The sequence below is a fragment of the Eptatretus burgeri genome, chromosome 3 (assembly GCF_056783735.1).
Source record: "Eptatretus burgeri isolate ZD-2024b chromosome 3, Ebu_testis_v1, whole genome shotgun sequence".
NCBI lineage: Eukaryota > Metazoa > Chordata > Myxini > Myxiniformes > Myxinidae > Eptatretus > Eptatretus burgeri.
In genome coordinates this window covers 122,981,249-122,996,830 of record NC_140963.1, presented here as the reverse complement: position 1 = coordinate 122,996,830, position 15,582 = coordinate 122,981,249, and the positions used below count along the sequence as shown (strand labels likewise).

At 38.0% G+C, this 15,582-nt stretch overlaps 1 protein-coding gene across 4 annotated transcripts in view; it reads right to left on the bottom strand.

Moving 5' to 3' along the window:
• Positions 1 to 15,582, bottom strand: part of LOC147030897 (tight junction protein 2-like) — a 222,419-nt gene that overhangs the window by 193,871 nt on the left and 12,966 nt on the right. Inside the window, exon 2 of one of the 4 annotated variants that reach the window (XM_085875438.1) lies at positions 15,277 to 15,385. The exons of 2 other annotated variants lie outside the window; for them this stretch is intronic. In XM_085875438.1, the coding sequence (XP_085731564.1) occupies positions 15,277 to 15,385 (109 nt within the window). Of the gene's footprint in view, positions 1 to 15,276; positions 15,386 to 15,582 lie in introns of those variants that run through there. One more of the 4 variants, XM_085875441.1, reaches the window with a different exon arrangement.

The window sequence follows — 15,582 nt, the reverse complement described above, 5'->3', positions numbered from 1 at the left end:
GGTTAAGAACTACAGGAAACGTCTGATCTCTGTAATTGTAAGCAAAGGTTTCTGTACCAAATATTAAGTTCTGTTTTTCTGATGTATCAAATACTTATTTCATGCAATAAAATACAAATTAATTATTCAAAAATCATACAATGTGATTTTCAGGATTTTTGTTTTAGATTCCGTCTTTCACAATTGAAGTGTACCTATGATAAAAATTACAGACCTCCACGTGCTTTGTAAGTGGGAAAACCTGCAAAATCAGCAGTGTATCAAATACTTGTTCTCCCCACTGTATATATATATATATATATATATATATATATATATATATATATATATATATATATATATATATATATATATATATATATATATATATATATATATATATATATATATATATATACATATATACACATTCATATACAAACATATACACATTCATATACAAACATATATATGTATGTATGTATATATATATATATATATATATATATATTTATATATATATATATATATATATATATATATATATATATATATATATATATATATATATATATATATATATATATATATATATATATATATATATATACATATATACATACAAAACAGCTCTGGAAAAAATTAAGAGACCACTGCAAAATTATCAGTTTTTCTGGTTTTACTATTTATAGGTATGTGTTTGAGTAAAATGAACTTTTTTGTTTTATTCTATAAACTACTGACAACATTTCTCCCAAATTCCGAATAAAAATATTGTCATATAGAGCATTTATTTGCAGAAAATGACAATTGGTCAAAATAACAACAATGATTCAGTGTTTTCACACCTCAAATAATACAAACAAAACAAGTTCATTTTCATTTTTAAACAACACAATACTAATGTTTTAACTTAGGAAGAGTTCAGAAATCAATATTTTGTGGAATAACCCTGATTTTTCAATCACAGCTTTCATGCGTCTTGGCATGCCCTCCACCAGTCTTTCACATTGCTATTGGGTGACTTTATGCCACTCCTGGCGCAAAAATTCAAGCAGCTCGGCTTTGTTTGATGGCTTGTGACCATCCATCTTCCTTTTGATCACATTCCAGAGGTTTTCAATGAGGTTCAGGTCTGGAGATTGGGCTGGCCATGACAGGGTCTTGATCTGATGGTCCTCCATCCACACCTTGATTGACCTGGCTGTGTGGCATGGAACATTGTCCTGCTGGAAAAACCAATCCTCAAAGTTGGGGAACATTGTCAGAGCAGAAGGAAGCAAGTGTTCTTCCAGGACAGCCTTGTACGTGGCTTGATTCATGAGTCCTTCACAAAGACAAATCTGCCCGATTCCAGCCTTGCTGAAGCACCAAATTTCACAGTGGGTGGAGACACTGTGGCTTGTAGGCCTCTCCAGGTCTCCGTCTAACCATTAGATGACCAGGTGTTGGGAAAAGCTGAAACTTGGACTCATCAGAGAAGACGACCTTACTCCAGTCCTCTACGGTCCAATCCTTATGGTCTTTTGCAAACCTCAGCCTGGCTCTTCCTTTGCTTCTCATTGATGAAGGGCTTTTTTCTAGCTTTGCACGACTTCAGCCCTGCACCGAGAAGCCTGTTTCGAACCGTCCTCACCATGCACTTCACCCCAGCTGCCGTTTGCCATTCTTTTTGTGGGTCACTTGATGTCATCCTACGGTTGTTGAGTGACATTCGATTGAGTTGGCGGTCATCCTGGTCAGTGGAAAATCGTTTTCGCCCTCTGCCAGTCTGTAGCTTTGTTGTCCCCAATGTCTGCTGCTTGACCTTGTTCTTATGAACCGCCGTCTTTGAAATTTTAAGGATGGAAGCAATGTGACACTCACTGTATCCCTCTGCCAGTAAAGCCAGAATTGAACCCTTCTTTTCCTCACTCAAAACTTTTCTTTTCTACTCTTTTGGCATGGTCAATAGTTATTTTTTTGATTCCAATTAGTTTTGAGGTACTACTAGCACTGTTTTTGCCATACAGCTGGTCCTTTTGCAAGAGGATAATGATGACCACAGCAGTGGTTTATATACTTTTCCTTGTTAAGTAAGATTCGGTTCAGGTGATCACCGAATCAGTACCTCACTAAGTAGAATGAGGTGTGCCTGTGTTTGAATTCAACAGAAACTGGAATGGAATGGCTGCCATACATGTAGAGATGCTGATTTAAAAATTTTTGGAGTGGTCTCATCTTTTTTCCAGAGCTGTATATACAGGGGGCTGCAAAAGTAGGTACACAGTAATGAAAAACAAAACGTGTGCACAAAACGTATTTTATTGATTATACAAGCATATCAATAATAACATACCAATAATAAACATATCAAAAATAAACATATTAATTCCTCCAATGTTCAAACTGCTTGCCCCCGGCATTCACATACTCCACTAGTAGAGTGTGGACACCCATACCGGTAATACTGGTATAATCCTTACTGTATACCTACTTTTGCAGTGCCTTGCATTCATATATATATATATATATATATATATATATATATATATATATATATATATATATATATATATATATATATATATATATATATATATATATATATATATATATATATATATATATATACAGTGGGGAGAACAAGTATTTGATACACTGCCGATTTTGCAGGTTTTCCCACTTACAAAGCACGTAGAGGTCTGTAATTTTTATCATTGGTACACTTCAACTGTGAAAAACGGAATGTAAAACAAAAATCCTGAAAATCACATTGTATGATTTTAAAATAATTAATTTGCATTTTATTGCATGAAATAAGTATTTGATACATCAGAAAAACAGAACTTAATATTTGGTACAGAAACCTTTGTTTGCAATTTCAGAGATCAGACGTTCCCTGTAGTTCTTAACCAGGTTTGCACAGACTGCAGCACGGACTTTGGCCCACTCCTCCATACAGATCTTCTCCAGATCCTTCAGGTTTTGAGGCTGTCGCTGGGCAACACAGACTTTCAGCTCCCTCCAAACATTTTCTATTGGGTTCAGGTCTGGAGACTGGCTAGGCCACTCCAGGACCTTGAGATGCTTCTTACGGAGCCACTCCTTAGTTGCCCTGGCTGTGTGTTTCGGGTCGTTGTCATGCTGGAAGACCCAGCCACGCCCCATCTTCAATGCTCTTGTTGAGGGAAGGAGGTTGTTTGCCAAGATCTCCCGATACATGGCCCCATCCATCCTCCCCTCAATACGGTGCAGTCATCCTGTCCCCTTTGCAGAAAAGCATCTCCAAAGAATGATGTTTCCACCTCCATGCTTCACGGTTGGGATGGTGTTCTTGGGCTTGTACTCATCCTTCTTCTTCCTCCAAACACGGCGAGTGGAGTTTAAACCAAAAAGCTCTATTTTGGCCTCATTAGACCACATGACCTTCTCCCATTCCTCCTCTGGATCATCCCGATGGTCATTGGCAAACTTCAGATGGGCCTGGACATGCGCTGGTTTGAGCAGAGGGACCTTGCGTGCGCTGCAGGATTTTAATCCATGACGGCGTCGTGTGTTACTTTTGGTTTTCTTTGATACTGTGGTCCCAGCTCTCTTCAGGTCATTGACCAGGTCCTGTCGTGTAGTTCTGGGCTGATCCCTCACCTTTCTCATGATCATTGAGGCTCCACGAGGTGAGATCTTGCATGGAGCCCCAGACCGAGGGAGATTGACTGTTATCTTGAACTTATTCCATTTTCTAATAATTGCGCCAACAGTTGTTGCCTTCTAACCAAGCTGCTTGCCTATTGTCCTGTAGCCCATCCCAGCCTTGTGCAAGTCTACAATTTTGTCCCTGATGTCCTTAGACAGATCTCTGGTCTTGCCCATTGTGGAGAGGTTGGAGTCTGATTGATTGAGTGTGGACAGCTGTCTTTTATGCAGATAACGAGTTCAAACAGGTGCAGTTAATACAGGTAATGAGTGGAGAATGGGAGGGCTTCTTAAAGACAAAACTAACATGTCTGTGAGAGCCAGAATTCTTACTGGTTTGTCAGTGATCAAATACTTATTTCATGCAATAAAATGCAAATTAATTATTTAAAAAATCATACAATGTGATTTTCAGGATTTTTTTTTTGATTCTGTCTTTCACAGTTGAAGTGTACCTATGATAAAAATTACAGACCTCTACCTGCTTTTCTAGTGGGAAAACCTGCAAAATCGGCAGTGCATCAAATACTTATTCTCCCCACTGTATATATATATATATATATATATATATATATATATATATATATATATATATATATATATATATATATATATATATATATATATATATATATGTATACATAAGTATGTGTGTATGTATATATATATATATATCTTCTTCTTCTTCTTTCGGCTGTTCCCGTTCGGGGTCGCCACAGCGAATCATCCGTATGATCCGCATAGAGATTTGGCACATGTTTTACGCCGGATGCCCTTCCTGACGCAACCCTGGTCGCCTCTTACGACACAGGGATATGGTACACCTATTTTAACCGGGGTATACACCGGCCCAGTACACTGGTACTCATTTCGCCGACCTCGGAAGGATGACAGGCTGAGTCAACCCCCTGGTGTATTAATTCAGTGGCCCAACGGGGCTTGAACTCAGGACCTTTTGGATCCCAAGCCGCTGCCCTAACCACTGCGCCAACACCAGGCTCATATATATATATATATATATATATATATATATATATATATATATATATATATATATATATATATATATATATTTATTTATATATATATATATATATATATATATATATATATATATATATATATATATATATATATATATATATATATATATATATACAAATACATATCCCTGTGTCGTAAGAGGCGACCAGGGTTGCGTCAGGAAGGGCATCCGGCGTAAAACATGTGCCAAATCACTATGCGGATCATACGGATGATCCGCTGTGGCGACCCCTAACGGGAGCAGCCGAAAGAAGAAGAAGAAGATATATATATACAAATACATATATACATTCATAGATGTATGTGTATACATTTTGGACTGCATATATATATATATGTACATATATATATACATACACATATATACATAAACATATATACATATATATACACATATTCATCTGCATATGTATGTATATATACATGAATACATATATATATTTATATATTTATATATATATATATATATATATATATATATATATATATATATATATATATATATATATATATATATATACATACATGTAAATATATACATATATATATATATATATATATATATATATATATATATATATATATATATATGTATACATATATATGCATACATATAAACATATATATATATATATATATATATATATATATATATAAAATATATATATATATATATATATATATATATATATATACATATATACATATATACATATATATATATATATATATATATATATATATATATATATATATATGTATATGTACATATATATTTTTCATATATATATATATATATATATATATATATATATATATATACATACATATGCACATATATACATATATATATATATATATATATATATATATATATATATATATATATATATATATATATATATATATATATATATATATATATATATATAAATATACACATATACATATACATATTCATACACACACACACGGGCATTTATATCTGAAACATTTGCAATCTTTCTCACCGGAAGCAGTCTTGGCATAACTAATTTTTGTTTTCCTTATTTTGCAGATAATACCTTACTGTTTTTCATGATGAAGCACTACAAATGCAATGAGCATTTTTTTTTTAATTTTTAATTTTTTTTAAATGCAATGAGCATGCCAATTTCACAAACAAGGTCATCATGACAGATGAGGGACACTTTGATTTGGCAGATTTAACTCCACTAGATTTCTTTATATGGGGATTTCTGAAGGGCAAAGTTTATAAGGAACATCTAACCGATCGATGAATTGAAGGCAAACATCACTGCAACCATCCTTTCTATTGATCAAGATACTATACTTGCGGTAATGAACAATATGATGATCCGCTGTCGTGAATGCACGAATTTGAAAGGGGCCCATTTTCTGATATAATTATTAAGAAATAAAGAATTAAACTTGATTTTAAAAACATAACATATGTGACTATGTTGAGTCGAAATTTTATTTTATTTGGTTTAGAAACAAAAAAGTTATAAGGATAATAAAACCGTCAGATATAAATGCCCCAGACTCTATATATATATATATATATATATATATATATATATATATATATATATATATATATATGTTTGTGTATATATATATATATATTTATATATATATATATATATATATACATATATATATACATATACATATTCATACATATATACTGGTATAATCCTTACTGTATACCTACTTTTGCAGTGCCCTGTATTCATATATATATACAGTGGGGAGAACAAGTATTTGATACACTGCCGATTTTGCAGGTTTTCCCACTTACAAAGCACGTGGAGGTCTGTAATTTTTATCATAGGTACACTTCAATTGTGAAGGACAGAATCTAAAACAAAAATCCTGAAAATCACATTGTATGATTTTTGAATAATTAATTTGCATTTTATTGCATGAAATAAGTATTTGATACATCAGAAAAACAGAACTTAATATTTGGTACAGAAACCTTTGCTTACAATTACAGAGATCAGACGTTTCTTGTAGTTCTTAACCAGGTTTGCACAGACTGCAGAAGGGATGTATATATATATATATATATATATATATATATATATATATATATATATATATATATATATATATATATATATATATATATATACATACATACATAGATATATATTTACTCATACATATACATATATATATATATATATATATATATATATATATATATATATATATATATATACATATATCCCAAAAACATTGAATATTTAGCTTTCATCTTGAATATAAGTATTCCTCATGACTTTATCTTAACCGAATTCGATCATGAGTGTGATGGGCTGAATTATGTTGCCATGGCATCCATCTTGGTAACTTGGTGTGTGTCCGTGATATTTAAAAAAACGTTCAAGATTTAGCTTTTATATTACAATCTATTCCATATACCACCAAAAAGGTGGGGGGGGGGGGCGGCAAGTGCATCAGCTCCTTGTTTGTACGTTAATTCATTTTGTGCTGAATGTTATATTATGTTAATTAATTCATGATGCAGTGATGCAGTGCCACCTGTAGGTCAGGACAGGGATTTGGAATTTCAACAAGTTCATCATCTGCGTTTTAATACAGAATTGAATATCTTAATAGGAGTTCCACCTTCTTCTAACTTGTTCACATCAGCAACACTGGACATGACTAACACCGACTCAAAATCAGTACTTTGGGGATCACACTGCACATACTCCCGCAGTCTATAATTAACCTTACAGGTGTAAAAGGCAATCAACACGTGCTCTGTAGGCATGATGCCTCTTGGAATTGTTGTAACATGAAAATGAAACAAATTATATGAAAGCATTGGAGGATATATCATACTGACTAATATTGAGTTTCACCTAAAATACCCTGCGATTGAACAAAATCCACAAACTGAAGGTGTCCTTTCAGTGGCTTTGCTGAATGAGAAGCAGTTGTGTCTCAAAGCAATCTTTGCTAAATGTGAACAGCTTTCCTTCATTTTAACTGATCTTCAAGTTCATATTGTAAAGGTTTTGAGAATTTTATGCAATTTAACCTGAGAGCCGACCTTGCTGATGAAATATTTAATCATTTCCAGCACAAAAGAGCATGTGCAGTGGTCGATGTTGTGAAATGATTACTGCAATGCTCATTTCCTGCTTCAGCTGTAACAAGTTCAGTGGCATTTTGGGTTTGTGTGCATTGTGCCCTATTGGCGAGGACACCAGATTGGCGTCCCAAAAGGTTATAGCCAAAAATCCGGCAGAAAGCAACTGGTTTTAAGTTTTTAACTATTTCGATTACAAGCTTCTGGAAACAGAGCTTGTCCCAATGGGCTTACCATGCCACTATCGACTGGCTCACTAATGACATTCAAGGAGGAAGAATATTCTGCCCTGCAGGTCTACAAGTCGCAAAAGTCTGTAGTTAGTGGTTGACTTTTCAACTTTTTTTCAGAAATTTAAGGGTAGGCACGAAAATCTACTAATAGTTCTTTTACGGCCCCAATTATTCCCACCTTCTTGTTGTGTCAGCCGTGGTAGGTTATTGGCCCAAATCTTTCAAGAACTGGCTGGCCAGGCCCAATCTGACCTTCCACTGGAGCTGATTTGGGCAGTAATTTGTTCAAGATGCCAGTGACACCTCACCTACACATTGTGAAAGATACTGTGGGATCTTTAACGTCCACTAACTAATGCAAACAAACAGAACACCCCAGCTTATCATCCTTCAGAGGAACGGTGCAATTTATCTAATCTAGAAAGCTCATTCTCACCACTGACTCACTGACTAATATTAAAGTTCGGTACCTTCTGGGTGATGTAGAAAACTGATATTTCATGTGCCGATGGATATCGAAGCTGATACACTGGGAAAAATATCATAGAACTGTTGGAAAGCATCCATACATGAAAATATAAATAAAGGAAAATAAATAAATGAAAAAAAAAGAAAAATGCAGGTGAGTGACCCGAGCTAATGAGGAAGCATGGTAATTTTGTGTGCCAATGGTCATCAAAGCTTATCCACCAGGAAAAATCACAGAACCATCAGAAAGCATCCGTAAATGAAAATATAAATAAATGAAAATAAATAAATGCAGGTGAGTGACCCGAGACAACGGGGAAGCATAGTAATTTTGTGTGCTGATGGACATCGAAGCCGATACAATGGGAAAAATCAAAGAACCCTCGGAATGCGTCTGTAAATGAAAATATAAAATGAAAATGTAAGTAAATGAAAAAAAAAGAAAAAAATGAATGCAGGTGAATGACCCGAGACAATAGGGAGACACAGTAATTTGGTGTGTCAATGGACATCGAAGCCGATACACCAGGAAAAAATCACAGAACCGTCGGAAAGTGTCCATAAATGAATATATAAATAAATGAAAATAAATCAATTAATAAAAAACACAAATGCAGGCGAGTGACCAGAGACAATGGGGAAGCACAGTTCGTTATTGCTTACAATGTGTAAGCATACCCCGCTTGTAATATAATACTAAGCCTGCAAAGCACCAATCTAACAGATTGTCCTCGGATAGGGAACCAAATTCTACATCCTCTTGAATGTAATTCTTCCCACCAAGTCTTCAAGGCAGCTGTTGATCACCATCTCAGATCATCCCCCATACAAACTATGATCTTTTGTTCCACCATTAACCCACAAGCCCACCTCTTTACAAATTTACAACCTTTCCTTTCTTAGGGTTTGCTTTTGTATCCACCTTTTCACCCCATACATCCTTCCCTACCCCTCATTCTTCCCCCACATCCCTTAATAATATAATAATACCATTCCTTCCATGCCGTAAAGGCACATCGGGCTGTCAATGCAGTGTCATTGGCAAGGAGTCCAGTCCTGGAAGGGTTGCTACTCCGACGCAGGTTATCCCGAATGGTTATTACCCCAGTACACTGTACTCATTTTGCCGACCTCGGAAGGATGACAGGCTGAGTCAACCCCACCTGGTGTTAATTCAACGTTACGGTTATGGTCACTTGTATATTACGAGCCTGATAATTAACAACTGAGCAGTAATAGTAGAGGTTAATCTCTTTATCATGTATGCATCAGTTTTGGTAGTGGTTAAATTGAGAAAATTAATTCAGAAAGGAAATAAGCAAGGGATGATGATTTATGAGAGAGAAAGATTTTGCGAGTTTGGAAGGAGTACGGAAGAGGAGAAGAGGTTTGGGAGTAGATAAGAATAATGTCGGGGAGAGGGAGTGGAAACACCATAGATGGAGTTGGAGTTATGGGATGGGGGGTGAGGAGGGGTTGGAATCCTCAATATTTGTGGACAAAATAAATATATAATATAGATACTTTTTGTAAAGAGAGTCAAGGCTCGTGGAAGAGCAAGAACACTGAATGGATGAGTACACAGCAGAACAAAAGGAACAGTAGATGGAGGAAATATCAACTGCAGAGTTGAAAAACAAAATAGAGGGAGGCTTGGACAAAATAATGGGTGTGGGGAGGAATGAGGGGTAGGGGGACCGCATGGGGTGGACAAGATGGATACAGAAGCAACTCTCAGGATAGTCCTGGCCCTGGCATAGAACCCCGTATACATTTCTGACCGTATAGACTTTGACAGTTGACTTGAGTATGGAATACCTCTAGCTTCAAGAATCTACTAGGTGGAATTCTGAAATTTGTAGCAAAATCCGGAAAACAGCCATTTTCCAAAATGGCCGCCATCAGGCCAGCGCCAAAAAAGAAATGCATATAACTTCTGATAGGAACATAGTAGAAGGACGATTTTGGTGTCTATTATAGGGTTTTTAGGTATGCCCAACACAGTGGTGGCGTCAAAAAGCATCTTAGACGTTTCCCATTTACCGAAATCAAAGATGGCCGCCACCCAAAATCGATAAAACATGAAAATCTGTATAACTTTTGATAGGCATGTAGTAGAAGCATGGTTGTGGTGTCAATTCTGGGGTTTTCAGGTATGCCCGACACAATGGTGGCGTCAAAAAGCATTTTAGAAGTTGCCCAATTACCGAAATCCAAGATGGCCGACACCCAAAATCCATAAAACATGAAAATGTGTATAACTTTTGAATGGAATGTAGTAGAAGGACAATTTTGGTGTCTATTATGTGGCTTACAAGTATGCCCGACACAGTGGTGGTGTCAAAAAGCACTTTAGACGTTGCCCAGTTACCGAAATCCAAAGTAGGCCTTCTGTTACCCAAATCATGGGAATGTATATACCTTTTGATAGAAGTGTAGCCTTTTTCATCTTTTTTTGTTTAGGAGTTTGGAAACAAAGCTCTCAGCCCCAATTTTTAATATCGACGATCAATAACCAAGTGGAGAAATAAGGAAACATTCTTCAGTTTGAGGTGCAGTCGTTGCTGCTGCATTCTGATGCTGCACAGCCTGAGACGATTGCTTAGAGCTCCTGGTATGCATGAAAGAATGATCAGAACTGATGTTCAATTGTTCATTGCAATGATATACCAGTATTATATTTATTTAACACTGTCTAAAAGTGGTAAATGGTGAATCTGATCAATTTGAGTGCTTTCTCAACGAGTGTTGTGCGAAGTCTGAGATGTTCCAGTACTTGCAACTGTTTCAATGGATAGCTAGAAACATTAGGCATGCTGTTGCATCAGACCAAGAAGGAAACTTCCCTCTACACATGGCCTCCATAGAAAAATCTCTTCCAATATTCCGGGAGAGCGACTGTCTAAATTACATGCGTTACGGCTCATTTTATCGAGAATCGACAAGGGTTCGAGAGGCAACTCATCCTGAGGTCTTCCAGCGCTTCATGAGCGGTCAGTTCGTCATGAAGGATGAAGCTGCTGGCTATTTTAATGCCGTTTCACCAGATATGAAGCTGGAGCAATCGATACAGAGAGCATCAAAGAGTGAAGGTGGCATTGTAGGCCAAACAAGAAATCTGGCGATCACTGTTGAGTGGCAGCTTATATTTCACGAAATTATGCTTGTCTCTAACAATTTTAGGGAGATGATGAATGATGTATCAATGAATCACAGCGAATCAGCAAGGATTCATCATGAACTCACTGGTCGCAAAGCTGATCAGCTCAACGAAAACGTGGCAAGGCTTCTGGACTTTGTGAGAGATAGGGGCAATCCTTACATCATCGAGGCTCCAGGCATCAAGCTCCATAACCTCATCACCAAACAGTTGGCAGATGATGAAGTGGCAGTGCGGCTGCTTCAGGTGCAACAGAACGGAGATCGACTGGTCAAATAATTTCGGAAAGAGCGGTTCCTGGAGAAGACAAAAAAAATTATCGGTCACCATATCAAAAAGAAACCTGCCGCAAATGGACTACAAACCACCCTCTGCGACGACTACAGCTCCTGTAACTGTGTCACCCAAGATGATAGCAGCAGCTTAGCATGACATTGAGATCGTGAAAGAGCGGGGCATGACACTCGACTCTATCTATGGCCATGATATTATCCCCATTTCGACAATAATTGAAGGTGACCTCACCTCCAAACCTGACAAGAGTGCACTGATTGCTGATCTGGAGAAGTATTTAACGGTTGAAGACATGTATTTTCCCGGGGGGGGGGGACATATCCGTTATCTTAGACTTCATGTCTAAAATTCGGTCATTTCCAAACTTAGCATCCTTTGGAACATTCGATTGCGCAATTAGCTGTGTCCTATCTGCGGGCCGCTCAATTTGCTCCAGGATCAGCCTCCACGTCGTATTTGACAGCTACCTGGAGTCATCCGTTAAAGCTGGAGAAAGGTTCCGTCATGCTGGCGGAGTGGGGTCTGTTGACCTCATTGAGCTCACTGCAGATGTTCCAATACCACAGCAACTTGAGAAGTTCTGGACATCGCCGTCCAATAAAACCAAGTTGCAGCAGCTTGCCCGCCAGCTGGCATCAACTCCTCTGTTAGTCAAGCTGCCCGTCGTGCTCAGCGGATGCATCACAGATGAGGAAGTTGTGCCAGCACAGTTGCTGTGCGCAGGCAGATCATCAACCCCACCGTCTGCCGAAACCTGTGAATCTATCGAGGCTTTGACATGTCGTGTGGAAGAAGCTGATGATCGCTTAGTTCTTCACTGTGCATGGGAGGTGGATCGCGGGAGTAGTCGGCTGCTCGTGATCTCTAATGATACTGACACAATAGTGTATTTACTTCGCTTTATCTCTCAAATGCGAGAGAGGGGTCTTCAAGAGTTGTGTGTAGAGTTTGGCTCTGGTGAGAATAGGCATTATATACCACTGCATGTTCTCGCAGATAAGTTGGGAGTGAGACTGTGCAGGGTCATAGTGAAGGCGCATGTCCTCACTGGCGATGATTTGCTATGTAAGATTGGCACAAAACACGCGTCTCTCTCATGTGAACCACAGAAGTTCCTTGCCGATTTTGCAGAGTCAAATCAGTTAACTGAAGAGGTCGTGCAGAAGGCTGAGGAGTATCTCGTTCATGTGTGGGCTGGTGCAAAGTCCAAGCCAGAATCTCGGACCTTCGACCAGCTTCGAGTGGAGTGCCATATTCGAGCTACGACGCCGAAGCCCTTGGAAGCCCTACCCCCCCCCCCACATCAAGTGTCATTCGTGGTCATATCCAGAGAGCTTTTTTGTTGTGCGTAATGTCCTGTGCCTTCTTGGCGACCCCCATTCATCTCCAGATCCGACGAATTACGGCTGGGTAATGGATAATGACATCCTCTTGCCTACCAAATGTCTCAATTCATTACCCAATGGGAAGCTTGTTATCTGTAAATGCATGGTCAAGTGTAACACAAAGCGCTGCCCATGCGAAAAGGCTGGGCAAAACTGTGTGATCTTTTGGCACAAACAACAAGAATCAGCATGTCAAAATAACTAATAAGTAGTCAGTCAATTCGGTCAGTGACATCTTGGGTAGCGCAAATAGGTCAGTACACTAAATATTGCCTGTTCATCCAACGTCAGGATGGGACGTAAGAACTAATTGGTTTATCAATATCATAACTTGCCACTCTCTGTGCTTGAACTCATATTCATACCACGACAGGCAATGACTGTACTGTGTAATATTATTCTGCAATGTTTTTTCTCTCAGTATTGTTATGAAATATTAAGAATCTGTACTAGCCCTCGATAAATGTTTGTCATACTTCTATAAAACTTTGTGTGTATCTTATTTAACTGATTTGATTGTTTGCCATACTTGATTGGCGGTCATGCTGGATTTTGGCAAACTAGATAATGTTAAATATAATACTGTTACCTAGGACTGTTAAGATGGCCACACCAGACACCATTTCTGTTAAAAGTTATGCACGATTTCATGTTTGACGAATTTAGTTTGGTGTCCATCTTGGTGTTCGGTAACTGAGAAACATCAAAAATGTTTTTTTGGCACCAAGACTGTGTCGGGCATACCTAAAACTCCATAATAGACACCAAAATCGTCCTTCTACTACGTTCTCATCAAAATCAAAAGTTATACACATTTTCATGTTTGATGGATTTTGCGTGGTGGCCATCTTGGATTTCGGTAACTGGGCAACGTCTAAAATGCCTTTGGATCCCACCACTGTGTCGGGCATACCTGAAAACCCCAAAATAGACACGACATTCGTCCTTCTACTACATTCCTATCAAAAGTTATACACATTTTCATGTTTGATGGATTTTGGGTGGTGGCCATCTTGGATTTTGGCAACTGGGAAACGTCTAAAATGCTATTTGACGCTACCACTTTGTCGGGCATACCTAAAACCATATAATAGACACCAAAATCGTCCTTCTACTACGTTCTTATCAGAAGTTATATGCATTTCTTTTTTTGGCGCTGACCTGGTGGCGGCCATTTTGGAAAATGGCTGTTTTCCGGATTTTGCTACAAATTTCAGAATTCCACCTAGTAGATTCTTGAAGCTAGAGGTATTCCTTGCTCAAATCAACTGTCAAAGTCTATGCGGTCAGAAATGTATACGGGGTTCTATGCCAGGGCCTGGACTAGGAAGGAAACACTGGAAATTTGGAAGGAAGTCGGCTTGGTGCGAACCAGTGGTCGGGGGGGGGGGGGGGGAATGGGAGTTAACGTGGGTAGAAAAGATCATGGTTTTGGATGGGGGATGATCTGGATGGTGGTGAACAGCTGTCTTGAAGACCTTTCAGGAAGAATGAGATTGAAGAGAATGTGGAGGTGAGCAGTAGCTCTGGATTTTGGGAGTTTCATCAGAAAAGAGTTGATGGTGGATTGTGTGCACCATGCAGAAAAATTGGGCGGGGAGGGGGGGTGACTGATCACATAAAGAACAGAGGATGCAAGACCAAAACAGATCGAATCGATACTTTGATTGATACTTCAGTACAGATCGAACCGACAATCATTGCAAACCATAAGCATTAAGCATCCATTGGTAAGATGCTCCAGCATCCTTGTTCCACTTTCCATCATGCAAGGACTTTATCAGCTCAAATAAACAGTGTTATCACAAACAATACTTCGTGTGCACATTCAGGATGATGTGAAGGAAGTAGTGAACACATTTGCACCATTTATTACTCCTCTGGAATTTATCATTCTCCCAAATTTCACCACCTTGCTGTGAGTCACACCTGTGCGGAAAGGCTGTCCACACCGCCTTGTTCATGGCTGGCAATCGGAGACCCTCTGGGATGTAACGAAGACGTCACGTTTTGTTGATGTTCCTGTGCCGACTCTGCGCTGAAGGGCACATGCCAGACGACCCACCGTCCCCCCGGGTTAATGAGGACGGTTATCTGTCTTGAGTGGAACCGAGATGTGACTGCGGAACTCTGATGTGCCTGCAACATCTCGGAAATTATTTGAAGTTTGTTCACAGCATTTCATTCATGATGATCGAGAGCTAATAAATGATCAAAAGAGAACATACAAAAGAA